General features: G+C 35.4%; 2 protein-coding genes and 1 non-coding gene across 3 annotated transcripts in view; 1 reads left to right on the plus strand and 2 right to left on the minus strand.

The window, feature by feature from the left end:
• Positions 1-17,903, minus strand: part of LOC127860464 (bromodomain adjacent to zinc finger domain protein 2B-like) — a 232,918-nt gene that overhangs the window by 73,437 nt on the left and 141,578 nt on the right.
• On the minus strand, positions 7,122-15,448 carry LOC127860473 (leucine-rich repeat-containing protein 58-like). Its single transcript, XM_052398560.1, has 3 exons — positions 14,654-15,448; positions 13,912-14,315; positions 7,122-11,269 (listed from the first exon to the last, which is right to left on the minus strand). The coding sequence occupies exons 1-3, from the start codon at positions 15,121-15,123 to the stop codon at positions 11,088-11,090; spliced, it is 1,056 nt and encodes a 351-aa protein (XP_052254520.1). The 5' UTR covers positions 15,124-15,448; the 3' UTR covers positions 7,122-11,087.
• Positions 15,736-15,808, plus strand: Trnar-ucg (transfer RNA arginine (anticodon UCG)). The gene has a single exon. It is a non-coding gene; the product is annotated as a tRNA-Arg (tRNA).

The raw sequence follows: 17,903 nt of genomic DNA on the forward strand, positions 1-17,903 counted from the left end.
GTTACTAGGATTTGGATTATAGTTATATTGTTTGTTTGAATGCATGGTATTCATATATCATATGAAATATGTGTATGGTGTTTTATTTTTTATCGAGGCATTTAATAAATCGTTTCCATCCTATCTGTATGAGACTGTCTGTTTTTATTTATTTTTATTTTTTTTCACATCCTTGCATAATCAGACTTAATATTTACACTTGTTTCTTAAACAAACTCTGGAATTATCCATGTTATTTTTGTGCCAAATTATTTTTGTCTGTTGGCATTCATTTTCAAGCAGTATTTCTTTGATTTAAATTTTCTAAAAAGAAAAAGAGCAGTCATTGATACATATTCCCTCTTACAATGTATTGTTAATTTACTTCAAAGGTCACAGAATTGGTTACAAAGAATCTTAATAGATGACTTTATTTAAATATTTGTATAACGTATTTAATCTTGTTGCATTAAACATAAGGGTGTGTTTGTTGTGTGGCATGCATCTGAGAGACAAGATGCGTACTGGGATTGTCAAAGTTTGTCTAGTGGACATCATTTCTCATGAATATAAGGTGGCATGACAGTGAATATACCCGAATACTAGATGCTAGGTACAAATATGTGAGTAGATGTATATAAACATGTGATATGATGTGTCTCATTTGTTTTTAATCATTGTAAACTTAAAAATAATAATTCACGATACTTTTGATGTTTGCCTTTTTCTTTCACCCGTTTTTTTCCCATGATTGTATCCCATTTCCTTCAATTTTGATTCTCACACTGTTTATTTTTCAAATGTTTATTCAAACAAGTAAAATGCTATTGCTCCTCTCCTGCTTTTTGAGCTATTTTAAAACCAAATTATTAAGTAAACAGTAAATAGGGAAACTATATAGGAAGCACATAGTCCCCTAAGAATCTGCCAGTCTGTTTGTCAAGTTACTTGATTGGACTGTTAATTCCTTACACTATGATTTTGAAATGCACAAATGTTATCCTACTTGAGATGGAACATTGTGTGAACATATCACATAGCTACCTACAAGTCAAGGTCATATTATAAATTGAGATCAAAATCAAGCTCTTTCTCAGAAAAGGTCTTTTCTGCTCTTAAACTTCACCTTGCTCTAAAATTTCATTTCAATATATCTTTGCGCACATTTCTGCCAAATTTAAAAGTGTTGAGCACAATAACAAGATGGCTTCCTGCAGGGTTAATCGTTGAGGTCAAAATACCGCTCTTCATGGTGAAAGTTGGCAAGTCTTCTCCATAATTGAACCATTTATTAAAGAATTTTGAAATAAGTTGGCACGCATGTTTACTTTATGAGAAGTTATGTCAAAAAAAGAACCACAACTATGTATAAAATGGCATATTAAATCTGTAACATTGGTGTCCAAGAGGGGTTTAATTAGGGGTATTGATCGTATTCAATTTGCAAACAACATAAATATCTGGCACATGTATGAGAATCAAAAAGCTTTTTCTGACATTTTTCAAATCAATCTAGTTGAAGGACCCTTATATAACAAGAAATCTTACCAGTTAAACTAGTCTACTTTTTGAAAGTCAAATTGATTTTTTGAACAAAATAATATTGCATACATTAGTTTATATGAGATATGTATTAACATTTGGACTGAAAGTTAAATTAAATCACATATTACTGTGTGTTAATCTGCACGAAAGCCTATTCATTGTCTTAAAATGATTACAGTTCATTGACCGTACATTTAACTTTAAGCATGATAAAATGCGGTCAGCCCAATGCCTGCACCACATATTTAAACTTAAGTATGATAAAATGCTGTTAGTCCAGTTATGGTTAAGTGTTGATTGCACATACTTGTTTTTTTATTCTCTATGTTCCACTTCTTTACCTGCTTGAAGAAGATGATTCTGCTATTAGTTGCTTTTCTATTCTCTCACACAACCAAAAATTAGGCGAATAGCCCACTATTTGGACATCCTGATCAGACAGTAGGTTTTCATCTCATTTCAGTATTATACTTACACTTATTACTCAAGAACTAGGATCTTTTGTATCTTGATCTCCACATTTTATACTCACAACCAAATAAGTATACCCCCATTACTGGTAATGGGGGCTATATAGGAGTCACTTTGTCGGTCTGTCCCAAAATTTCATCCGATCTTCACCAAACTTGGTCACAAGTTGTATCTAGATGATGTCTAGGTCAAGTTTGAATATGGGTCATGCCAGGTCAAAAACTAGGTCACGGGGTCACTTAGTGTGTTTTAAAACGAAAGTTTGTCTGGACCATAACTATGTAATTTATCATTAGATTTTAAAATGACTTGGTACATTTGTTCACCATCATGGGACAGTGTGTCGTGTGAAAAAAGTACGTTGATATCTCCAATGTCAAGGTCACACTTGGAGTTTAAAGGTCAAATGCTTGTCTGGGCCATAAATTTGTCATTTATGGTGAGATTTTAAAATCATTAGGAAAATTTTTCACCATCATTAGACGGTGTGTAGCGCGAAAGAATTACATCGATATCTCGAAGGTCAAGGTCACACTTTGAGTTCAAAGATCATAAATTAGCTTGACGGGGCTATAACTATGTCATTCATTGTAAGATTTTGAAATCATTTGTTCACCATCTTGGACGGTGTGTTGCGCGAAAGAATTACGTAGATATATTCAAGGTCACACTTAAAGTTCAAAGGTAAAAATGGCCATAAATGAGCTTGTCCTGGCCATAACTATGTTGTTCATTGTGAGAATTTAAAAATCATTTGGCACATTTGTTCACCATCATTGGCCGGTGTGTCGCGGGAAAGAATTACGTCAATATCTTCAAGGTCAAGGTCACAATTTGAGTTCAAAGGTCAAAAATGGCCATTAAATGAGCTTGTCCGGGCCATTACTATGCCGTTAATTGTGAGATTTAAAAATCATTAGGCACATGTGTTAAACAAATTGGAGTGTGTGTGGCGCGAAAGAATTACGTCGATATCTCCAAGGTCAAGGTCACACTTTGAGTTCAAAGGTCAAAAATGACAATAAATGATATTGTCTTGACCAAAACTATGTCATTCATTGTGGGATTTTAAATGACTCTGTACATTAATTTTGTTCACAGCCATTGCACAGCGTGTCATGTGGAAGAATTCAGAGTTCAAGGGTCAAAATTGCTATAAATGATAATGGCATAGTAATTCTTAAAAATTGCCATAAATTAGATTCTCTTGTTTTGTGAAGACCGCATGCAAAATAGTCTGTGTCAATGCGGCACGTGGGGGTATACGTCACGTCTGTGACAAAGCTCTAGTTAGCTCTATAAGTTTTTAATACAATGTACATCACTGATCAGAAACTAAATGAATGGAACAGAAATAAATAAGTTGATTTTGGTAAAATTTCACAACTTTTAAAATAAAATGTGTTGTCCTCTGCCAAGTAGCAAGCTTGTCCTCTGTCAAGTAGCAAACTTGTCCTCTGTCAAGTAGCAAACTTGTCCTCTGTAAGGTAGCAAACTTTTCCTCTGTCACGTAGCAAGCTTTTCCTCCGTCAGGTAGCAAACTTGTCCTCCATCAAGTAGCCAAACTTGTCCTCTTCCAAGTAGCAAACTTGTCCTCTGTCAGGTAGCAAACTTGGCCTCTGTCAAGTAGCAAACTTGTCCTCTGTCAGGTAGTAAACTTGTCCTCTTGTCAAGTAGCAAGCTTGCCCTCTTTCAAGTAGCAAACTTGTCCTCTGTCAAGTAGCAAACTTGGCCTCTGTCAAGTAGCAAACTTGTCCCTCTGTCAGGTAGTAAACTTGTCCTCTTGTCAAGTAGCAAACTTGTCCTCTGTCAGGTAGTAAACTTGTCCTCTTGTCAAGTAGCAAGCTTGCCCTCTGTCAAGTAGCAAAATTTGTCCTCTGTCAAGTAGCAAACTTGTCCTCTGTCAAGTAGCAAACTTTCCTCTGTCAAGTAGCAAATTTGTCCTCTGTCAAGAAGCAAACTTGTCCTCTGTCAAGTAGCAAGCTTGCACTCTGTCAATGAGCAAACTTGTCCTCTGTCAAGTAGCAAGCGTGTCTTCTGTCAAGTAGCAAACTTGTCCCCTGTCAAGTAGCAAACTTTTTCTGTCAGGTAGCAAACTTGTCTCATGTCGAGTAGCAAACTTGTCCTGTCAAGGAATAAGCTTGTCCTCCGTCAAGTAGCAAGCTTGTCATCTGTCAAGTAGCAAACTAAATTCAAAAAGATTAAACATATAAACATCTGTCTGCTATGTAGCACAGGATAATTTATGTAAGCACCCCAGTATGTTTTATGTAAGTTCAATGGGTTTTATGTAAATTGTACACCGTAGTATTTAGAGTGGATATTTAAACCAAACAGTATTACATGTACTTAATCAGTACACTATCATTTTGCTCTGATCTACTAAAATACACACCAAGTTCTAGGCCCAGTGTACTGGTACAATGTACTGGTTTTAACTTAGTTCACATTGCAGAACAATGTCCAATGGTGTGCCATTTACTTGCATGTATCTAGGTTTATGTCGATGATAAATCAGCATAGAAAGATTTTAGGCTATGGTTAAAATATGTGTTTTGTAAGACCGATTTCAAAGAGTTTGAGAACATATAAATTGCACAAAGTGTTTCCACAATTTTATTTACTTCCTTCCCTTCTCATAGACGGTGGTCAGATGTTTGCCTATTCAAGTGTAATCATGTTATTACCAAATATTGCTTTATGCCACCGGAAGTGTAACATAGAAAGCATTTAACATACTTTAACAGAAAGGTCTAGTTGGTCATGGTCTTTTGAACACTTCCAGACAACAGCTATTAACACGCCCCATTTAAACAAGAAACCGTCGAAGACGTATGATGCTCCCCAAAGTTTTTTTTTGTCACAATATTGCACTTTATATTCAGATAAAAGGAAACGTCTTGAGGGCACAGTAGTTGGGGGGGGGGGGGACAAGAATTTTTTTATAGAAAATTTCAAAGGGCCATAACTCTGTGAAAAATCATTCGGCCAGAACCTGCTGATAATATGCACATCTCCTCTTGGTAGTGAAGCTTCCAATAAAGTTTCATTGAATTCCGGTCATTAGTTGCTGAGAAATAGCCCAGACAAGAATTGCACTATATGTACAGTTTATAGAAAATTTCAAAGGGCCATAACTCTGTGAAAAATCATCGGACCAGAACCCGCTGATAATATGCACATCTCTTGGTAGTGAAACTTCCCATAGTTTCATTGAATTCCAGTCATTAGTTGCTGAGAAATAGCCCGGAAAAGAATTGCACTATATGTACAGTTTATAGAAAATTTCAAAGGGCCATAACTCTGTGAAAATCATCTGACCAGAACCCGCTGATTATATGCACAGCTCCTCTTGGAAGTGAAGCTTTCCATAATGTTTCATTGAATTCCTGTCATTAGTTGCTGAGAAATAGCCCAGACAAAAATTGTGCACGGGCGGACGGACAGACAGACGAAGGGGCGACTTTATGCTCCCCCCAAAATAAATTTTGGGGGGAGCATAAAAATCCATCCAAAATACTCTTGTTGGATTCCTTTCTCACAATAGACAAGGTCGTATGGCATCAGTTTGTACACACTATTCAGTTTTAATGTTTGTCAATTGTTGATTTATTTTTTGTCAAAACGTGGGAATGTTTTCATAATTTAAGCATACAGTTTGTTTGGGCCTGACAGGCTGACACAAAGCCATTATATTGCAAACGGTCCAGACAAACAATCCAGAATACCAACCTTCAGGACTGGTAAAGGATGTGTACCAGTACCCCTATGTAGCTGACTGGCCAGTGAAATAGGCAGAGTAACCACATAACCAAACCATGTTGCAAGTAGTGTGGCAACACATTTTGGGTACTTTTGAAGGGAAGTAATAATAGCAATACAAGTAAATATAAAAATAACAAGAATATCAGTGAAACTGATGGATGCTCCCCGATGATGCGCTTTGTCAATCTATGTGTTAATAACCACCTAAACAAGATGTGTTTGTGAAACACAATGTCCCCCTATATGATGTTTGACCTTGAAGGATGACCTTGACCTTGTGAAGGATGACCTTGACCTTTCACCACTCAAAATGTGCAGCTCCATGAGATACACATGCATGCCAAATATCAAGTTGCTATCTTCAATATTGCAAAAGTATTCATAAAATAAGTGATTTGGGCCACATATATTTGACCTCTGACCTTGAAGGATGACCTTGACCTTTCACCACTCAAATGTGCAACTCCATGAGATGCACATGCATGCCAAATATCAAGTTGCTATCTTCAATATTGCAAAAGTATTTATAAAATAAGCGATTTGGGCCACATATATTTGACCTCTGACCTTGAAGGATGACCTTGACCTTTCACCACTTAAAATGTGCAGCTCCATGAGATACACATGCATGCCAAATATCAAGTTGCTATCTTAAATATTGCAAAAGTATTCATAAAATGAGCGATTTTGGCCACATATATTTGACCTCTGACCTTGAAGGACGACCTTGACCTTTCACCACTCAAAATGTGCAGCTTTATGAGATACACATGCATGCTAAATATGAAGTTGCTATCTTCAATGTAACAAAAGTTATTGCAAAATGTTAAAGTTGGCGCAAATAGACCAACAGACCATCAGACAGACCAACAGACAGGGCAAAAACAATATGTCCCCCACTACTATAGTGGGGGACATAAAAATCTATTATTAGCCTCTGTGACCTTGACCCCAGTGACCTCAAACCTCATCAAATGGTAGAGGTCCATGCAAGGTACCTACATGCCAAATATGAAAGAGATCGGTAAAGTATTGAAGGTGCTTTGAGAAACTGTAACAATAGTGTGAGAGAAAAATCTATCATTAGCCTCGGTGACCTTGACCCCAGTGACCACAAACCTCATCAAAAGGTAGAGGTCCATGCAAGGTACCTACATGCCAAATATGAAAGAGATCGGTAAAGTATTGAAGGTGCTATGAGAAACGGTAACAAAAGTGTGACGGAAGGAAGGAAGTACGGAAGGAACTTCAAACTGGCAACTATATGCTCCCCGAAAATTTTCGGGAAGCATAAAAACCGAAACACCGAAAAAAAACAGCATCAGCGAATGTTTTCTTTAATAATTTATTGGAGCTTAAATAACGTAACCAATAGTGACATTAAGTAACATAGTATAATATTCAGTAATTCATTTCCTAAAACAAATGACTAGACACGTATTAAGTTGCATCAATGTTCCAGTCATTTCAAATTTTTATAAACATTAAGCAAACTTACAGTTGGGCATTTAAATAGCATCTTACATCTTAGCACAACATTTTCAAGTTAATGACAGTATAAATTTGTTTTTGTAAAACAAAATGCATTTCATATTTATCATCTTTGGTACATGTAAGAAATTTACCAGATGACAAACATTTTCTTTACACCTCAACTGATAACAGGTGTATGACAAAATTATTTTGAGTCATAATCTTTAAAATAAAAATTTTAATTGATAGGTTGTGATTTTTGTAATAAGTAAAGTCTTCAACATAAACAAAAATTGATGAATATTAAAAAAAGCTATTAAAAAAACTGAATATTAAATTAAAGCCCAAACCAGAAATGTACCAGGTAACACCTACAGTATTAACCCATTTAAAGAAGACTGTTACACTTCGAACAAAAAGGGCTAAACAGCTCTCAGCTCTGGTACAAAAATATACAAATGATGCATTTCTTTATGAATCAACATATGTATAAATATTAAGCCTCGTTACATGGCATTGGCAATACATTGTTAAACACTCATTAATTTAATGACATTAAACTCCAATAGCATGTCCAAGTAAATAATTGGAAAAAAAATCAGATGACAGACTTTTCAAAAACTCTTTCTTCAACTTGGGCTTAATCTTTTAAAATTAAAATGTCCTTACAGAATAAGACAATATAAACTAAAAGCTTACAATCTTGCTATGTACACTGCAAAAATGCAAATGCATTTTCATCTGCAAACATATAAATATTAGTCATTTAAATGTAACAAATCAAGTTTTGAATCTACTTAATCTACGTGGTTGTTACTACTAGGATATAATAATCTAGGACAAATATTCAAAAATACTGAAATATTTCACCCGTGCATTTTGCCGGAAAGACAATGATTTCAAAGCTCCACATACTAGCACCCTTAATAAATCATTGTTTAACATACATGTGTACGTTCTGATAGCCTTTCCCCATGTGCCATGGGTAAACAATGCCATAGAAACCAACCCAAGTATCTTAACTGTTTGAAGCAACTTCTGCGATGCTTGTATGTATAGACTAGTTAATGTGTATTCGGACCTTGCTTTTCACCTAGAAACTATTTGAGAACTCTGCTGAGATATCATTAAATATTTTGATAGTTTCATGCTGATTTGGCAAAAACATGTGACTTCTAAAGTGCTCACAAGGTTTCACTATAGCCACAGAAGGAAACCTGCCTTGCATGGACAATAAACAATTTCAAACCAGACTAAGATATCATTAAAACAAAAGTCTAAGCAAGGTTCATGAAAATCAACAAAAGAATGTGACAAAGGAGTTTCTACAAGGTTTCTAGATAGCCATATAAGGAAAAATGCCCTGCACCCTTATGGTGTTGTATTTAACCCTTTCCCACTCAGAAGCAAAGTGCAAATGGCTTTGTGCAAACAGCATAAAACCATAACACCCTGCGAATAACTCGCAGTCTGTTCAACCAACTTCAGGTTTTATGCTGTTAACCGTTCATCAGTATCTAAGGGTCGGAAATGAAGCATGTAAAATTTTAATCTAGTAAGAAAGGTCTGTAACAGTCGAAGGGACTAAATGCGTCAAAGTACGTTTGTAAGTGTTTAATGTTTAAATGAAGAAAAAAATCATTTTCGAACTCGGAAAAGAAATCATTAGAACAGTTGGTTTGAGCAAGTTTCAGGAAGCAAGTTTCATGAAATTAGACAAGAAATTTGAGTTAAAAAGTATTCACAAGGTTTCACCATATAAGGAAAACTTCCCGCCTCCTTGCTGCCATGTTTCCCAGTGGACTGGAGCCTTTTTCCAACAAAGCAGATTTATCATTAGAACAGAGATTCTGGTCAAGTTGCATGAAGATTGAACAACCCAGGCGACTTTTAGTGTTCAGGGATTGACTTAAGCTATACCGATTAGGGCTGTAATGAATACACTAGGTGACGAATACGATACGTATCACGAATACAGGGTGGCGAATACGAATATTTATTCGCAAATATAGATTTTAATGAACAAAAGTAATACTGACAACTTGACATGACATATATAGTATGAAACTATCAGTGCTTTCCACAGGCCATTTAACGGTCCCTCGCTGGGGCGCTTGAAAGTCGAAATCAGAGTCTGCGGGGCCCTTGAAATTTTCTTATCAGTGTGTATTTTTCATATTGCAACTAGGCATTCTTAAGATCAAAGTGATATCAACTTCGCCGAAAATTGTTAGATCCGATTTATGATCCTCTGTCAATTACACCTTGTATCTCTTTACCCACCTAAAGCCCACCTAAAGGCGGATCGTCGTTTTTAATGGAAAATAGATATTGGCCAATGAGAGCGCACGCTTAGAATGAGGGACAACACTCATAGGCAATAATACCTGCATTACAATCATGCATGCCATGTCAAGAGTGTCTGCCACTTACTAAGAAGACTAAGGGCAACCAGGCGTAATCCTCGTGAATATTGTGCATTTCATGCATAATATGGTCAAAACATTTATTTGACTCATAATGCGCTTTAACCAATTATTGTTAAATTTAATTACGCACAACTGTAAATGTTTCTGTCGATTCTCAAATGAGCATTATTAAATTTGCGAGCCTTTGTGTGTATGTTTGAGCAGGTGTTTTTTTTAGAAAAAGGGGAAGACGCTGGACGCTGGGTAAAAGGGGAAAATCGAGCGCGAAAGAGACATATTTGGGGAAAAAATAAAAACTGTTCATTTCAATGTCTATAACTCACCTACAGACTTCAGGGTTTTTTTTTAAAAAAAAAAGGCATGTCTCTGACCTTTTTGTTCTTAAACACATGAACAAGTATGATATTTAAGTCAAAGTCCTAAATAAAGTTGCAGGTGTAGATCTAGTAATGGGAAATGTTTTCAACTGTGGCCGGGGAACGATGTCAATATTATGATTTCAATTTCATGATGAATGGTTTGACGATCTAGATCTGCTACAGTATTGGAAGGGAAAGGTGCGGCAGCTGCCGATTGTCCACTTTCACTTTCACAATAATCCGACAGTATTAATCGATGTTGATTACATGTACCTCCGAATCCTGCTGGGTTTCAACGGTTTTTGATGATTCATTCTTAAAAAATGCGTCAACGCAATTGATATTTTCCGAGTCCGAACGTTTTATTTTGTTCGTGTATGAACGCCAATTGTGAGACTTTTTTCTGTTTTAACGTTTATATCTTGGCTTTCACATAACCCGGATGAAAATTCAACTGGTTTCCGATAATTAATTGACGAAACACCGTTTCTAGCGCAAGACCGGAATCCAGTAAAATAGTCACATGATTAATACGATTAGTTGCCCGGTTTCCATGACGTAATTTAAGAACTATATATAGAATCACTGGGATTCCCAGATTTGAGCGTTCGTCGGGAGAGAGAGAGCGAGATCGTTGTACATGGTACAAATTGGATAAGTGTCGACTTCCCAAAAGAAAAAGAACATTTCTTTGAGAGTAAAATATTATATTTTGGTGAAAAAATATATTTTTGGAGGGGAAAAGGTATTTTTAGGGGAAAAATTCTGGTAGGGGAAGACGCCGAATATCGGCGTCACTTTCTTAGTAAAAAAAACCCCTGGTTTGAGCATCAAATCACTCGTATTTACCTAAATAAACATTAAAGAACCATCAAAAGATTTTTCAATACAATGTCCTAAATATCCAATCTGTGCCAGCCATTTTTGTTGATAATCTCACTGTTGATAATCACACATACATGTACATGATTTTAGACATTTTAAATCACGTTTTAATAATTACGTTACCAAAAACACTATGGTAATAGTACATAATAATATTGGCATAACATTCTTCTTGAATATCTTAACCAAGGAGCACTTTCTTGAGTTTTGATTTGGCAGAGTGCTCACTATCAGTATCTGATTCTGCATAGGCTGGCTTGTAGGAGCAGACCGGTGAACACAAGTACTGGAGAAGTGGAAGACGATATTTCCCACAGAAGTCCACAAATTTCACTTGCTCTACTTTTGAATCGAAGAACACACCTGAAAGAAAGATAGTGCAACATTCAAACCAAACAATTCGACTTTAATACAAATAAAAGTTTAGTCTTCCAAATTAGTACTTGCCCAATTGCCTGCAGAGTAAAAATAGTTTTTGACTCATAATAAATTTCACTTAAATGGTAAATCATGTTTAACCCTTTCCCACTTTAGAAGCAAAGTGAACATGGCTATGTGCAAACAGCATAAAACAAGAACAGCCTGTTCAGGTTTAATTCTGCTTGCCACAAATCAGTATCTTATGTTTGGAAATGAAGCCTTAAAGGGATCTTTTCACGGTTTGGTAAATTGACAAAATTGAAAAAAGTTGTTTCAGATTCGCAAATTTTCTTTTTAGTTATGATATTTGTGAGGAAACAGTATTACTGAACATTTACCATAGTCCAATATAGCCATTATATGTATCTTTTGACGATTTGAAAACCTAAAAATTATAAAGCGTTGCAACGCGAAACGATTGAATAATTTGGAGAGTTCTGTTGTTGTCGTTTAAATTTACGAAACTACGAAGATTGCTTATATAAGGTATAAAATACTTAGCCTGTGTATACCCGGCGGAATAGCCGAGAGGGCTAATGCGTTTTTACTTCAGACTAACTCCAGGACTCCGGGGTCACTGGTTGGAGCCCTGGTACCGGCTACTTTTTTTTACTTTTTTAAATTTTATTCTTGATTTTTTACTGGAGCTTTTAAGATCCAATGTTTACATTTATCAATATTAGGGCTGCAACAATATACCGGTATATCGGTATATATCGCAATACGCAATCCGCATATTGTATTGCGATATGATTTTCATCATACCGGTACGAAAATTTTACAAAAATTCATACACATTTCGTCCAGAAAAGCCATCCGAAATAATGATAAAAAGGTAAACAAAACAAAGCAGTGTAAATTATTTTTTACGTAAAAAAAGCATTCTAAAAAGTGTATTATACGGAGTAGCGTTGTTACATGGGAGCATTCATTCGATGCTTTTGAACAGATTATCGTTGAATTAATTGCGCACAGCTGTAAATGTTTCGTTCGATTCTGATTTGAGCATTATTTGTAATCCGAATTTCGGAAACACGCTTCCAAATTTGAATGCTAAGGCGACAATAAAAAAATATAGCGTCAAATACAAAGTGCTTTATCCTTTGTCTCAATAAAAAGCGCGCGAAAATTATACAGACATGTAGAACGTCGCATGGAAATATGGGTGTATTTTGTGTTGTATAAAAACGGGAACATCACGTCAGCTGAATTACGCGTGTTCAGTGGGAAAAACGCCCCGGTTGAACGTTATTTCATCACATCTTTAAATAGTAACAATTGCAAAAATGTATTTGATACTTAAGAAAATTTGCAAATGTTTGTGTTTCTTATTATTCTTGAGCACATTTATAGTAAATATTTACCAGAATTTGCTTTAAAATTGGAATTTATGGGATTATTGGGTAATTGGCAAGTTATAATTTTGGTACAAGTTAGCAATATATTGCGATATATTGCAATACGGGTTTTTGAACTGACAATATATTGCAATACGGTTTTTGGCGTATTGTTGCAGCACTAATCAATATAAAGCATTTAATGACAAACTTCAAAATATGCCAAAATCTGTGAAAAGGCCCCTTTAAATACTTGAATCTTAGAAAGGCATTTAATTAAATGTAACTTTCTATGAGACTGCAAATGCGTGAAGATACGTATCTAAGTGGTAAAGGGATGAATAACTTAAAGAAATTAACAGAAATTATCAACTTTTTTTCTGATAAAGGTTTTTCGAACAGCCAGTCGCTTGCATGACTTTTTATTCTTCAACAAGTAAGGTTTTCATGTGGTTTGGAAAGTTTGTGCAATTCTTGATTTCTTTATGGGTTTTGCATAACCAAATTATTTGTTACCTAATTTTTGGATCATTACATGAACATTTCTGCCATGTTGGACAAACTGCCAAACAAAGTTTGGTTGGCTATGACCAAGTGCCTATGGTAACTAAATCAGTTTTACAAATAATTTGTAAACATTTATATTAATACCTCAAAGGAGATTTATACTTGCAAATGACAGAATGAGATACAAAACAAGAGATGTGTTTGTCAGAAACACAATGCCCGCTAATGTGCCGCTTTGAATTATTTATTTTTTACCTTTGACCTTGAAGGATGACCTTCACCTTTCACCACTCAAAATTTGCAGCTCCATGTCATGAGATACACATGCATGCAAAATATGAAGTTGCTACGTTCAATATTGCAAAAGTTATGAAGAAGGTTAAAGTTTTAGGACACGCACACAAGACACATACAGTGACAGACAGGCCAAAAACAATATACCCCCGATCTTTCGAACCGGGTGCATAAAAATACTTTGCATTCATAATTGATTATTGAATTGCCCTATGCGCTGACTGCTTTGGAAAATAACTTGCCCCCCAAATTTTAACCTGGCATGGACGCATGGGAGTCCACTGAAGTAAAGCTCTGATAAAGCTATCTGTAACTTTGTTTGGTTATCAGCCAGGAGCCTTACATTTAAACATTAAATCAACCTAAATTTACTACTGGAAAGCTTTACTAGAACAGAAGTAACAATTCAATAAGATGAAGTCATTATTTGATAAGAAAGATTTTTACCTTTACACATTGGATTGACACACTGCTGTGCCGAGTTCAAGTAGCAGATAAGCCTTGATGGTAGGTCTTTCTCCGAGTAGGGTACCCTTTCTATTTTGATTACTCGACCAGACAACTCTAACAATGATGGTGGTTTAAAAAATAAATCTTGCACAAATCTAGCAACTAATGGGTTGTTCCGTAAACTAAGTTCAACTAGATTTAAAGACACAATCTCAGGTGGAAGAGTTGCAATTTTGTTGTTATGAAGACTTAGAGACTGCAGCTTTCTAAGGTTCACAAATGTTGGTGGAATACTGTTCAACTGGTTATCACACAATACTAATGCTGTCAGGTGATTCAAACTTCCCACTGTAGCTGGCACCTCGGTTAGGCTGTTGCCTCCAAGGTACAAAATTTCCAAACTGAAAAAAAAATACATGTTTACCAGTAGGACTTCACTATGAAAACAACTTGTGATAACTGCAAGTAAATCCGACTATGATTCATATTAAATGTAAAACATGTTATTGATGTTTTTAAAGATTTGAGAAATATAATAATTATATTGACTTTTGAATCATAACATTAAAAACATCATTCCAAATAATTTTTATCTTACTGTACTGATGGAACAAAGACTCAGGAAAATAGCCCATTTCGATAGTTTGTCTGTTTTATTAACTTAATATGTAAACAAATAATGAAACGTACGAAAATCTGGTGTAAAAATATAATTTAACAGTTTTAATACATGTTTTACCTTCGCATATTCCCGATTGCATTTGGAAGGTATGTGATCTGGTTAGCACCAAAGTGTAAAGTTTTCAGATTTTCTAATTCTGTTAATTGCATAGGAAATTCTTTGAACTTGTTTCCACTGAAGTTCACAGTTTCCAATGTTCTCATAGTTCCAAAATCTTTAGGCAATCCATCCAATAGATTGTTTCTTGCAGTGAAGTTTTGAAGTGCTGACAAATTCAGCAAACTATCACTTATGTAAGTTAATCCATTATTGCTCAAGTCGATGTTCACAAGATTGACAAACGTGCCCAGCTCTTCTGGAAACACAGTAAAGTTGTTAAAACTCAGCTGAATAGATTTCCACGTCTGAGGATCATGTGTCAAGTAATTTGGTAGCACATCTAGTTCACTGTGAGATAAATCTTCAGAGTTTTCATCATGAAACTCGCTGTCTGATGAACTGGAGAAATACTGAAGTGACTGAGCCATGGCTTTGATTTTGTAAGAACACTAATGACAATAATTCAATAATTTAAACAGTTATTAGACCAGCTCACAAGACACTTGGCTGACATTTATGATCAACATTGAAACGATCGCTTATTCACTAAAACTTTTTTTTCGTTTTAGATATCGTCCGCCAAGGCTCTGTGAAGTGACTTGTGTTTGTTTTTCATAGCCTACAGAATTGGCCCACATCTTAGTCCATCTTATATAATAACTGACCTTGTGACCGGTAAAACTCGTTAACTGTATCGTTTTCCTCCATGCAGACAGCGCGTGATCCGATCTCACCGAGTGATCGTTCCATGATAACTTATAGCTTAATGCGATAAAAGCAGAGTGTTCTGAATAATATGTCAGATTGTATCCGGCTTTTCGGCATTGTACACATCTCTGTACGAGAACCAACCAGTAAAGTGCATTGAAAAAGGCCAAGGTCAGGCGAAATTTGTGAAAATTTGAAACTTTATTTTTAGAGAGATCGTAACTAGTTTTCTGTCAAAGTAGAGATAATTTAGTATACTGTATGTTATTTAAAAATACTGAAATGTGGAACAATTAAGCAATAAATAATAATGTTAAATCTTGTTATTTGGCGGCCGCGTGGCCTAATGGATAAGGCGTCTGACTTCGAATCAGAAGATTGCGAGTTCGAGTCTCGTCGTGGTCGTTGATGTTTTGTTGCACAGCAATAACCACTCTACAAATGTTACATAAATATTAATTACCATTTTCATTTTTTAAGTATTCAAACACGATTTGAAAAAAAAAAAACACAATCGTTCGTTATTTGATCGGATTGAAACCAATTGTCATACTCTTTTATTGTTCCTTTAGATATTTGAATTGAGGGTTCTTTTCCTACAAGAAAAGTTCACTCATCATGGTGCATCCATACAATTTGCCAAGGTTCGACTTTTTTCAATAATGCTTCTATATTTTAATGAAAATTCTGTGATAGAATGGCTTTGTGAAGTCAATCAATTTACTAAAAGTTTTTTGTTAAAATAATTCGTTTTCTGAACACTTTTGCGCCTTTTCGATGATAGTTTTCTTAAATTAAAAATACAATAACAAATGGCAGAGAAAAGCTTCTGAGAAAAAGCAGTTAAATATCCGAAGTTCCTCGTAACTCGCTCATAAGAGGGTTAACAGCGTATTACACACAGTAAACAATTTCAAAATGTTATATTGGAGATTATATCAATTATGTACCAGAAGTCAAATAAAGAACGATTAAGGCACGATGAAATCCTTCCTCTACAATCATTTCTAATCAGAATTGTAATTATAAGAGTAACAAGAAATATCTTTAAAAAAGATATACGGCGTTGATTGTGGTCGATGTTTATGAACGATCAAAAGTTATCTCTATGAGATAAAAAGTAGCGGATGCCTTTTTTTCTGCGCAGTTCTTAGCTACATCACAAGCAAATCAATTACGGGGTGTTGCGCCAGATTTCGTGGCTTATTTTGTTTTATGTGATATTATTACTCAGATATCTTTATTTACAGAATAGAAAAACACAAGAAACATGAAAATAAACGAGTGCATATAGGTCAGCCGGCAATACTCAAATCTTATTTAATTGCATAATTATAGTATAGTGAATTATTGTGCTCATGCTTAATAAACTGGTCTAAATGGATAAATATTTCTAATTAATTTTATCAATATTGGTCCTTATCATGCACACTGGCCGTGAATTGACCCGAAACCTCGCGGGTTGAAATGCAATGCAAGTAAGTACTTAGTATGAGAATATAGCCTTTAGTATAAACGCTTTTGCGCTGGTAATTCTCTGAAAATAAAAGGTGAACGCACAAACTGTACTTATGTCGAAAATTGATTGTAAAACTGTTCTATCTATTGAGCCTTTTCATTAGAGATAAAATTGTTTCATGCAGTAAAACAGTGTTACAAAGACGCGGATATGTTTCCAATGTTCTGGTGTTATACTCAAATCAGCCAATGGAATAAATGAAGTGTATTCATTCGTACCTAGCCGCGGGAAATTTTATTTGAATATTATTGGACACTTACAAAGGTCAAGTCAGGGTGAAAAGCTGGCTTAATACAGCTTACGCCGAAAAAGTGCAGTGGTGCGTATGTTTTGAAGCTCCTGTGTGTGCTCCGTGATGGATTGACCCTCGTTTCCTGCGTTTCCTGCAACAATACCCACATCGACTTGATGTCGGCTGCATGATGATGACACTACCGGTACATGAGATGTTTGCTGACGAAGGCAGATATCATTCTTTAAAGTTATTTAATTGTTGAATATCGAAGCAACTGACATATATTCACAACACTGTCGAGTACTAAACTTGGACCAGAGCCGATCGTCTATTGAAAAAACAAGATTTGACGTATATATTGAGTTTTGGGATGCACGTGATCCGGATTCGAACGTGGTCTAAATATTGTCATGAAAAACATTCTTAACAAGTTTCATCCAGATTGAGTCATAAATGTGGCCTCTACAGTGATAACTAGTTTGTGTGTGTGTAAGATTTGGTCTTTTGACCTAGTAATTATACGCACATGGTCCCGATTAGGGCTAGACCTTAATATTGTCAAGATAAACATTCTGAACAAATTCCATTCAGATTGAATAATTTATGTGGCGCTATTGTTGTTACAACGTTTTCATAAGATTTAACATGGTTAGCTCAACTTTGAGTCATAAATATGGCCTCTTCATGAATTTTCTCTGTTTTCGTACAGACGTGAGTCAGATTGGAATTCAACCTAAATACTGTCA

This window comes from Dreissena polymorpha, chromosome 15, assembly GCF_020536995.1.
Source record: "Dreissena polymorpha isolate Duluth1 chromosome 15, UMN_Dpol_1.0, whole genome shotgun sequence".
In the NCBI taxonomy this organism is placed as follows: Eukaryota; Metazoa; Mollusca; class Bivalvia; order Myida; family Dreissenidae; genus Dreissena; species Dreissena polymorpha.